This window comes from Epinephelus moara, chromosome 20, assembly GCF_006386435.1.
Source record: "Epinephelus moara isolate mb chromosome 20, YSFRI_EMoa_1.0, whole genome shotgun sequence".
Classification (NCBI taxonomy): domain Eukaryota; kingdom Metazoa; phylum Chordata; class Actinopteri; order Perciformes; family Serranidae; genus Epinephelus; species Epinephelus moara.
The window spans coordinates 2,900,176-2,910,860 of NC_065525.1; the positions used below are offsets into that span (position 1 = coordinate 2,900,176).

At 40.2% G+C, this 10,685-nt stretch overlaps 1 protein-coding gene across 2 annotated transcripts in view; it reads right to left on the reverse strand.

The window, feature by feature from the left end:
• The window catches only part of LOC126407414 (protein NDRG4), a 29,295-nt gene extending 21,855 nt beyond the window's left edge, over nucleotides 1-7,440 (reverse strand). For both annotated transcript variants that reach the window (XM_050072284.1, XM_050072283.1), the window contains exons 1-2: nucleotides 7,235-7,440; nucleotides 4,438-4,543 (exon numbers count right to left, since the gene is read on the reverse strand). In XM_050072284.1, coding sequence (XP_049928241.1) covers nucleotides 4,438-4,543; nucleotides 7,235-7,255 — 127 coding nt within the window. In that variant the 5' untranslated portion in view covers nucleotides 7,256-7,440. The remainder of the gene's footprint in view (nucleotides 1-4,437; nucleotides 4,544-7,234) is intronic.
• Nucleotides 7,441-10,685: the final 3,245 nt, after the last annotated feature.

Here is a 10,685-nt window from a genome sequence, read left to right on the forward strand (position 1 = left end):
AGAAAATATTTTAGATCTGGGAGCAAAAACAAAAGTGTTGCGTTTATATTTTTGTTCAGTGTATTATGGTTGTCAGCGTTAACATGATAGTTGCAATGACATTAAGGTCCGCATATATCACTTTTTTATAGCATTTTTTTTTTAATCGCAGTAATCACATGCTGTTATCTTGCTGCTAGTTTGAGCTACCACCTATCGCCACAGACCTGTGGATGACACAAAATCCAAGGAGTTTACTACAGCGCTTGCTAAATGGCTGGCAACTGACTGCAGACCTGCATTTTAAGTCCAGTGTGTGATTTATCCTGGCTTTATATAAGTAGAGGAAAACTCTGCTAGCTGCTAAGCTAATTGATACAATATAAAATGCCAAAGGCTTGTGCTAATAAAATTAGCATGTTGTATTTTTGGGGGAAATGTGTCCAGTAAATGACAAGTGGTTTGTCTGTGTAACAGTGTAATCCTTTAAAAAAAAAGAAAAGAAAAAAAAAGTATTTCACAGAATAAGCACTTTTTTAAAGATTATTTTTGTGGGCCTTTTGCCTTTAATGGATAGGACAGTGTGTGAAATGGGGACATACAGATAGAGCAGGGACTGACAAGCAGCAGAGGGTTGCAGGCCGGACTTGAACTCGCGACTGCTGCAGTGAGGCAGTGTCTCTGTACATGGGGCGCCGGCACTATCCACTACGCTACCAATGCCCCAGAATAAGCCATTTAAAGTCGTCTCCTACCACTAAGTCATGGTTTCAGACCACGCTGTAGCAGTGTAGCACTGATTTGAAAGAAATACATCTAAAAGTCAAGATCATAAAGTAAATTTCTTTGCATTAATTTGTTTGCCAATCAAGACATTCTGGTAAGAATTGCTTCACCTTGTTAATATGGACCTAATGGAGTTTTAAAGCTGCGATTAGAAATGTGATTAATCATAATTAACTATTGAAATTCAGCAATTAATCACAATTTAAAAAAAAAAAAACAAAACCATTTGACAGCCCTTGTGCATATGTTTCCTCATTGTCATTAATCTCATTCTTAAATGAAGGGGTGCTACAAGAGACTTTATTTACACCTGCAACATTATCTCTTTTCTTGTCTTTCTTAAAAAACAGATTTATTTTGAGAGCAACCCACTGAGGATTTTTCTCAACATTTAGAGCTCTATTTCCTGCAGTTGAATAAAAAAATCGTAACATTGCATTCTGAAATAGCTACATGTATAATGGATGTCAGCTCTGTACTTGCCCTCCTCCTACTGCCTCTTCAGTTGGCCTACATTCAGCCCATGCATGTCAGACTCGGTGAAACCACACAGCAACATTGTTTACTCCTCGGGCTCTGACTGAGCGCTGTTAGTTAAACGGCCCGATTTGCATGACAACTCAACACATTCTCACTCCCAGCTCATTATACTGACATTTGGTCAGTGGCCCTAAACATGTAACCATGATGCTTTGGGTAACCTCCTGTTTCAGTTTTGAATGTTCAAGGATGGCGTGTCAATTTATGCTCGTTACTTGCGTTGTCTTCTCGAATAATGTACAGAAAAAAAACTGCTGTCTCCTGGGTGAAAGTCCGCTGTTTGTTTGCAGGCTGTTTGGATGAGTGTGAACTTGAAGTCCTTTTAAGATACATCCTCACCATGTTTCTTGTCCTAAACCTAGCCACGATAACTTTACTTGTCTAACACTAACCTTCGTAATTTTACATTATTTACATCAGGCTGTGCTCACAATTTTTTTTTATGTTTTCCTACGAAAAGCAATGTACCCAAATTTTTAAATATTCCATGTATTTTCAAAAAAGGCTGTGATCACGTAACCAATGCGTTGATGAGAGCAAACAAGGAAGCAGTCCTGAGCGCTTGAAAGGAGGCAGCTTGGAGTGATGGATGGGTTTTTGTCTGACATGCAGTCTGGGCCGGACTTGAACCTGGACCACTGTGGCATGGACTCAGCTTTAATGATGCTCATTCTACCAGGCAAGCTACTGCGGCATCCTTTCTCCCATGTTCTCATCAGTACCCACTGAGTTATCAGTTAGCACTCATAGTCTGCACTACTGCTGACTCCATGACCTACTTTTTCTCTCTCTGTTTAGTCTCTTCATATCACCCCTCTCCGTTTCTGCTCCTTGACCTCTTTTCTACTTCTTACCTCACTCTATCTGCCTCTCTTTTTCTTTGTCACACATTTCCAATCTCTTTCTCTTCATTTAATTTTCTATTTTCAACCCTCCCTCCTGTTCATTTCGTTTCTGTACTTTTCTGTCTTTAATGGAGGGACTGAAGGACTGACGTCTCAACTGCTGATTAAGAGTCATTTTTAATGGAACAATAAATTCCCTACCAATTCTCCTTTCCATGTTTTTGTACTTTCCTTCATTCCTTGCTCTTCTCCATCCTGTGTGATTGTGCGCCACAGTCGAGTGATTTTGTGACCAGCTGTGAATACAAATAGCCCTGCTGTTCTGCTGCAGCTGCAAAATACAATCCCTTTTCTGCTCTATCATATCCTTTAGTAGAGCAAACTCTACAGTATGTCTTTTCTTTCTTGTTTGTTACTGTATTTTTTATTTTTCACTCCTCTGGGTTGCTTTGTGTAATTTAATAAATTAATTGGATCATCAGCTTAATAACAGAAAGGAAAGAGGACAGAAAAAGTGATGCAGACAACAAAAGCCAGACATCTGCAGTAAAACCAGCAGCAGTAAAACCAGCAACAATCAAACCAGTAGTCAGCAGAGCCGCAGATCAGCCCTGGCCCCTAACATGCTCTCCATACCCCCACCATCCTTCTCCTACCTCCACCCATCAAAGCAGTGCCACTGGCCCCGCCCCACCTCTCTCCGCAGGATGGGGCTGTTTTTCTGACCTACATTTCATCACTACCTCTCACACAGCCTTTCATTTGCCTCCTTATCTCTGATCGTTTTATTTCTATTTTTGCTGCCTCTCACCAGAGCCATTCTTTCTCCTTCCCATTGATTTTATCTGCTCTGCCTCTCTCTACATATCTATCCATCCTCTTTCTGACACAACTTTATCTATTACTCTTTCCTTTATTAAATTATTGACCAATCAGCCTTTATTTAGTGCTGACATGTAGGGCACAAACATCATGTCAGTCAGCACTATGCTTTTAGACTTTGACATGACAAAGGTTGTTTTGTTCCTACCCTCTAATATCACCCACTAGGGCAGGGCAATATATACATATACATATATATATATATATATATATGTGTGTGTGTGTGTGTGTGTGTGTGTGTACAGTACATATATATATATATATATATATATATATATATAGGTGTTGTCTCCTGTTTTCAAAGGCTGCATTACAGTATTGTATATTTTTTTCTGAAAACATAAATTGTCAACCCTACAATACTGCACAATATGGATATCAAGGTATTTGGTAAAATTTGGTAATACTTTACATTTGCAACACATTCTCACTCCAACCTCATCACATATCGACATTTGGCCATGGACTTTCCACATCGAGGTATGACGTACAAGGTACCTGGGTGCATTGGCTGTTGATGTTGACTACAAACTTCTCTCTCTGTGGCAGAAAAACAAACTGTCATAATTAATTCAATTTGATGTTCTTCATAATTCATATGTATTTTTCGGCACTTATATTTAATCTGTATGTACTACTATTGTTTAGGCATACCTGCATTTTTGTATATTATGTATTGTCATTAAAATAATTAAAAAACTTGATAAATTGAGATGTATATATAAAAATATATATACACATAAAATCAAGTAGCAACCTTCAGGACTAAATAAAATGAAGCCAACACTGAAGTACCAAAACTGCAGTTCCTCTAATGGCCACTTGAGGGTGGCTCTAGAAGCCAGTCAATCCCGCAGAAATGTTTACAGCCTGGTACAAATAACAGTTTGGTCTCTATAGCTAATTTCTAATTTCATGACAACTGTACAGGGGTGAATTTTTATCAAGCTCACCTGTTTACATTTTATTAAGTCTTAAAGTTATGCATATTTAAGGGTGGGGCTGTTTTGAGTTACAGGCTGTCTGTTGATACGGTCCTCAGCTTCTCACAGCTCCTCCACAGCTCCACCCTCTTGTCCAAATATGCCCACTTCTTGCTCCAAAATTTCAAAATGGCAATGGCTGAAATGCTGAACTCAAGGCTTCAAAATGGCATGTCCACAAACCAATAGGTGATGTCCCTGTAGTTACGTCCATTATTTGTACAGTTTGTGTGTGTATGTGTGTGTGTGTGTGTGTGTAGGCAGAAAGGAATGTTGCAGCGCAAAAGCCAATCATCACCTCTGTTAAGCGCAGAAACACCTTGACAAAGAGTGTGGAACATCTGTCAAGCCACACACACACATTCACACAGACACAGACACACACAGACACACACACACACACATTTTGCATGGATACTCACGGTTCAGTCCCACATCGTGGTAGGTGAGGATTGCAGGCTTGTTTCCTTTGGGTGCCCCGCGAATCACCACATGCAGCATTCCATAAGGAGTTTCAACATCATGTTCCTGTGAAACACACAAACACACTTTCACTTACCTGCTGTTCACACACAATCAGCTGTTTCACTGATAACATTTCAAGTGTTTGACATTGTTAGACAGGGCGCATCATTGTGCCTGTGCATTGTAAGAATTTATTATCAAACCTGCTTTTTACTGAACACCAGTGAAATGCTTCTTTACCATAAACAGCCATGCTGTGCAGCATTGTTTCTTATCAGTCCTCAGTGCAATGATGAAGCTTTCACAGCAGGATGACAGAGGTGTTTTGGCTCAGCTACACGGCAGGAAACCAGTAGTTAGTGTCAGCTATGACCCCAGCGAATCCTGACTGTATCCTTAACAGTGGTAGTAAATGACTTTAAATACTGTAAAATGTTAATGGCAAAAAAAAGGAAAAAAAATAAGTTTAAAACATTTATATGTCCAATAGAGACAGGAGGTTTGAATTTGTGAAAAAATGTCTATAGTGCTGCTGAGGAGCATGTAGAGGATAACAAAACTCCTTGTAGGTAGGACTGGAGCAGAATTCATAGCTGAAGGTTCATCTGGAGTCAATTCCATCCGTGACTCAGGTCGACAGGAGAAAAATTTTGAAATTTTTCAAAATTAGAATTTTGCTACCCTGATGACACTTTGGAATAGTTAAAACAAAATAGGGATTGTTACAGTAAATCAGTATGAATATTTAAGATGATGTGGAAGGAGACACTCAAAACTGGTCATGCTATAGAGTGCTGCAGTAATGACATTTTTCTGTAAGCCGACGCCAAACAGAAAAATGCTCTATAAGTTATTTGACCTATGTACATTGCTTAGTTTTTGAGTTATGCTTATTTTCATGAGCAGACTGAAAAGGCATTTTTATAGATTTATCATGCACTCTTCTGGTGCCACAGTGTTTTCACGCAGTTTTGCACCACACGTAATGTAGCGTAATGACATCATCATCATGAGCGTACAACACAATGACATGAAAGACAGAAGTCCTAGCTTTCTGCTGCAAAAACAATAAATGTTGTAGCTATTATGGTTTTCATTTTTTATCAATACAGCATTATGCAAACAACAATCTCCTACAGACATTATGGGAAAATACTACGTTTTTGTACCGATGTAAGGTATGGTAAGGTAATGTAATGACTTGATCACACAGAAGACAGATGTCTTCGCTTTCTCCTGCAAAAAGAATAATTGCTCTCGCTAATATGGTTCTTATTTTAGGTCTGTTTAACCAGGATTATGCAAGCAACAACCCCCCATGGTTGTCTGCAGGACAGCCTTTTTTAAAGGTTTAATTATTGAGCATCAAATAAAAGTAGAGATCTCTGATGGTCCATACTTACTTCAAACACTTGACTTGTGTCTCTTGTTATGACCCACATTTTGTCAGCACTCACTGATCAAAGCCAACCAAACTCAAAATGGAGGTATGTGTTACAATGTGCTGCGCAATATAGGCACACAGTCACACAAACACAAACACACAGCAGAGTGGTGTTTTGGTATTATTATGCCTGATTTAGGCAGTAGAATGTGCTGAAGCCTTTAAACACTCCAGTCTATACACTCTAATTTAATCCAGAGATCTACTACACAAATGATAGTACTGTCCTCTGCATATCACACAATAAACAACACAGACACAGAGAGAACAGGTGACTAAAGATGCTCTGTCATCCTGCTACTGCCAGTCTGCATCCCATAATAAACTATTTGTAACACAAAATTTGTTCACAGTGGAGTGATTTAAATAATTCCCAAAGACTCACAGTACTGAAACAAACAACACTTATGATGCACAGGCATCAGATAGTGATGCACCCAGCAGTTAGACGTTAATCCAGCTAGATTATCTCTTTAATGTTTCAGCGTCAACATCAGTGTTATGTGTAAGCAGCATTCTAATTTGAGCTAGTTACTGCAGCGGGGGCTTTGTTCACCGTCTGTTCCAGTGACTACATTTTGGTAAATGTGAGGAGATATTTTAAAACGCACAAGCTCCCCATAACCTTCAGAGAGGAATTTACAATATCTCTGAGTAGAAATCCAGCTTTCAAAAAAGCACACTGATGCTCCACAGCAACATGATTGGTGGGATTTGTTTGATTTCATTCTGACCTTGGACCCAAAAAGCACTCTTCTCTCTCCTCCTCTCCTCACACACACACACACACACACACACACACACACACGCACATCTTTAATCATCTGAGTCAAGGTTGCCAAAATGGATGATACTGCAGAAGGATTAACACTTCCTCTACACATCCGCACACACACAAACACACATGTTCATCTGCAGAGGTATGTGCATCAGTGCATTGCACAGCATCTGTGTTGGCAAGCTAAAGTGTGTCAGTGGGCCAAAGTCAAAGAATGACCCATCATTAGACACTGACGCTGCTGTTTCATTACCAAATATTATGACACAACATTTTCTATATAATCATTGTAACACCGCTACATCTTGTAGCTGCCAACAAAAAGATGGATCCATATTGCAAAGAAATAAACCAAATTTAACATTTAGAGGCAACAATATGCAGTTTAAAACCAAGACATTTAAATTGTCATTGTTGATACCAGTTTGAAATAAGGTCACTTATACACTCTATGATCAAATCACACACACACACACACACACACACACACACACACAGGTCCAACATACATTCTTTCATCACTTCCACTCACCCCGTCCCAGCACTCAGGCATGGCTCCACAGTAACTGTACTCTCAGCTGACAAAGAAGAGCAGGGTGCAGACAGGCTGACGAGTAGCCAGGCCTCTCCTGTTCTAAAGGACTAGGTCCTGGTGAACACTCACTGCAGGATGGACAGTTGGATGTTAGATGCTGCAGGCTGCTGCAGTGTCTTTGTCTGCTCTGCACTGCTCCCACCCAGACTATTAAGCTCAGAGCTGCTGCCCACCTCCCCTCCCGTCCCCTTCTCCTCACACTCCATAGGCACCAGAAACAGGGTGTGGGGCAGACTGGAGATGATTTGCTCAGAGTGCTGCCTCCCCTGTGCAGGATTGGTCAGCTGTCTTGTCAGTCCCTGGTCTGGAGGCACTCTCTCTCATCAGCACCACTGCTCTAGTTTTGATCTATTTTTGCTCCAGTGTCTTTTTGTTTTCCTCAGCGACCTTGTTTTGCTTCAGCCTTTTGGCAAAAAAAAAAAAAAAAAAAAACAGCCACTGTTCATGAATTAGCCATAACGAGGCCAAATCCTCAGTCAGACCTCTACTGTGAGTCTGCAGTAAGCCTGGACATTAAATGCTGGGCAGCAGTTAACAAGAATTGGAGGAGAATCATCAAGCCGTGATTATTGCAACAGCTCCTTCAACTGTGAGGCAATTAATATTAATACTAAGGAGCATGTGTACACCAATCAGCAAAAACATTAAAACCCCTGGAAGGTGAAGTGAAAAACTGATTGTCTTGTTACAATCCAATGTTCTGCTGGGAAACCTTGGGTCCTGGCATTCATGTAGATGCTTGTTGACAAACTCCACCCACCCAAACACCATTACAGACCAGTTACTCAAATGTTCAAAGGTGGGCGTGAATACGCATTTTCTCAAAGGTAATAAGTACAGATTTTTTTCTTTCCCTCAAAAATAATTATTTTAACAGAGGTAAAAACAATGTTATTCACGCACTAAATGTATTATTTACTTTTGAAATAGTTTTGGCCCCCAAAGAAAAAGAATGAAATGATTAAAATTTCCATTGAGCCATGTTAATTTCGCTGACAAAAGCTATGATGAAAATTTTTCATCAACCTTTTTTCCTGATGAAAATGAAATGATTACAGGCTAAAATAGATCTTGATGATAAAACCTAAGACGCAATTTTTCATTTTCATTGACGAGACAAGACGGGACATGACGAAAATGTTTGTGGTGTACTATTGGACTGTGAAAGCAGAGAACTGCCGTGCTTGTAATTATCCTCAAATGCCATAAACAACAGTCTGGTAAACTCAGGCAAATAGTCTGCACCAGGATGTTTCACTAGCCACCAAAAAAATAAAATCACACCAGAACAGTGTCAGCCGTTGGTGCGAGTTGTGAGCTGTAATTCAGCAGTAAATAATCCGCTGTGTGTCTGACTGTGGATGGTGGAACTGTTGAATGGATTTGTGGAGTTTGATAGTTACAGTGGTGGCTGTTAGCAGTCCACTTGTTTGCCGCTAAATGGCATCAGAGCAAGCAGCCATCCCCTGCTGGACTTCACAGCTGATCGCTGCAGGACTCCACTCAGTCCTACGGGAGAAGGTTTATGGTTTGATGCTGTTTGACAGGCAGGTGGGAGACTCAATTATCTGTGAGTGTATCTGTGCTGTAAGTAAAGTCTGAACTCAGACCAGTTTACTCTTTTATTTGCAATTGCAGAAAAAAAATTATACAACCTGTCATGTGTGTGTGTGATTCTACTTTCTGATACATGACTTAGCCTCACTGGATTAGTTCACAGATAAAAAACAAAAAAGAACAAAAAAACATAGAAAAGATAAAGCCTAAAGTTGCCTAAAATGTGACTAAAACCAGTAAGACCAAATCTAAAATACCTGTCAAAATTAACACTGCCATTTAGTTGATGTCCTTACAGTGTTGCATGACAAGACAGAATATTGTTGGAACTTGGGTTTTGAATTTGTTTTCCAGTCCATAAAAGCATCAGTGACCCTTGATCATTATTGATCCACATTGGTAAAATTGGGATCTAAATATTGAGACAGTCCATTTTTGGGAGCCCTTGGCAGCAGAGTCAGTCTTTAGATTGAAGAGGTTTTAACTGTGATTTGTCAGTCCACAGTATGTTCATCTGATGCTTCAACAGTGCTAACCCCAACTAACCTTCTAATTCTACTGTCTGAAGAATAACTTTGCCAAAGAAACACATTTGTTCATTATAGGCATAATATTCCATTAGATTCCAAACTTTTGAGCAGTAGTGTGCTGTGCAGTATGGTTCACACTCAGAGTTTTGGAATTGCGTACTCACACTTCCGTAACTAGTGTTTTCAGATCAGGAAGAAGAGGATGGGGAAGAAATATATATATGTGTAAGAACATAATCATGCGATTTTGGAAAAGTCAAAGTTTTTGTCAACTAAAATCCAAACACACACCTCTTCTTTGCTACTATAGCCTGCAAGCAAACAGCCAAATGTGTTTTTATCACATTTGACTGAATGCATTTACATACCCTGGAGTTCAAGATGATTAATTTAAATATATTATAAAGTTTAACAGAAAAACAGATTAGAGCATTTTTGAAATCATATTTTTGGTATATAACAAAAGATAAACAAACAATTAACACTGGAATTGGAAAATGGGTCCTTGCTATACCTCTGATGTGTTAGTATCAATATCATATTTTAAATCTCTTCTTGAAACAGTTGATCTGAGTTATTTTTATATTTGATTTTAAAGGGATAGTGCACCCAAAAATGAAAATTCAACCATTATCTACTCACCCATATGCCGAGGGAGGCCCTGGTGAAGTTTTAGAGTCCTCACATCCCTTGTGGAGATCGGCGGGGGGAGCGGCTAGCACACCTAATGGCAGACGGCGTCCCAGACTAACGTCCAAGAGCACAAAATTGAATCCACAGAGTATCTCCATACTGCTCATCCATAGTGATCCAAGTGTGCTGCAGCCCCGACATAAAAAGTTGTTTCGAAAAACGTCATATGAACTCTGTTTTTAGCCTCACTGTAGCCTGTAGCTCTGACTGCTTCTCTGTGCTCCGTGTTCACGTGTGTGCGCGCTCAGGGTGATCGGTGATGCACGGTCTCTGAAGAGCAGCAGTCTCGTCAGTACTGATGTCCAGATTCTCAAGTGCAGACATCGCCAATTCCCAGTCTGAGCAGCAAAGACTTTCCTCACCCGTTGGCATTGCTTTGCATTTGAAACAACTACACCACCAGGTTTCCAGTGCTCGACTCCGGTATTCTGCAGCTGGCTGAGGGTTACGGCCGGGCTCCACCGGCTGCAAACGTAAGCGTCACATCAGCGTAGTGTCGCAACGCGACAGATGGGGGTTGTCGCACCCGTAATTGATTAACAGGGGGGTGAGCTGCTACGGGACTCGCGCTGCAGACGTGTTGTGCCGCTGACGTGCACGGTGGAGCC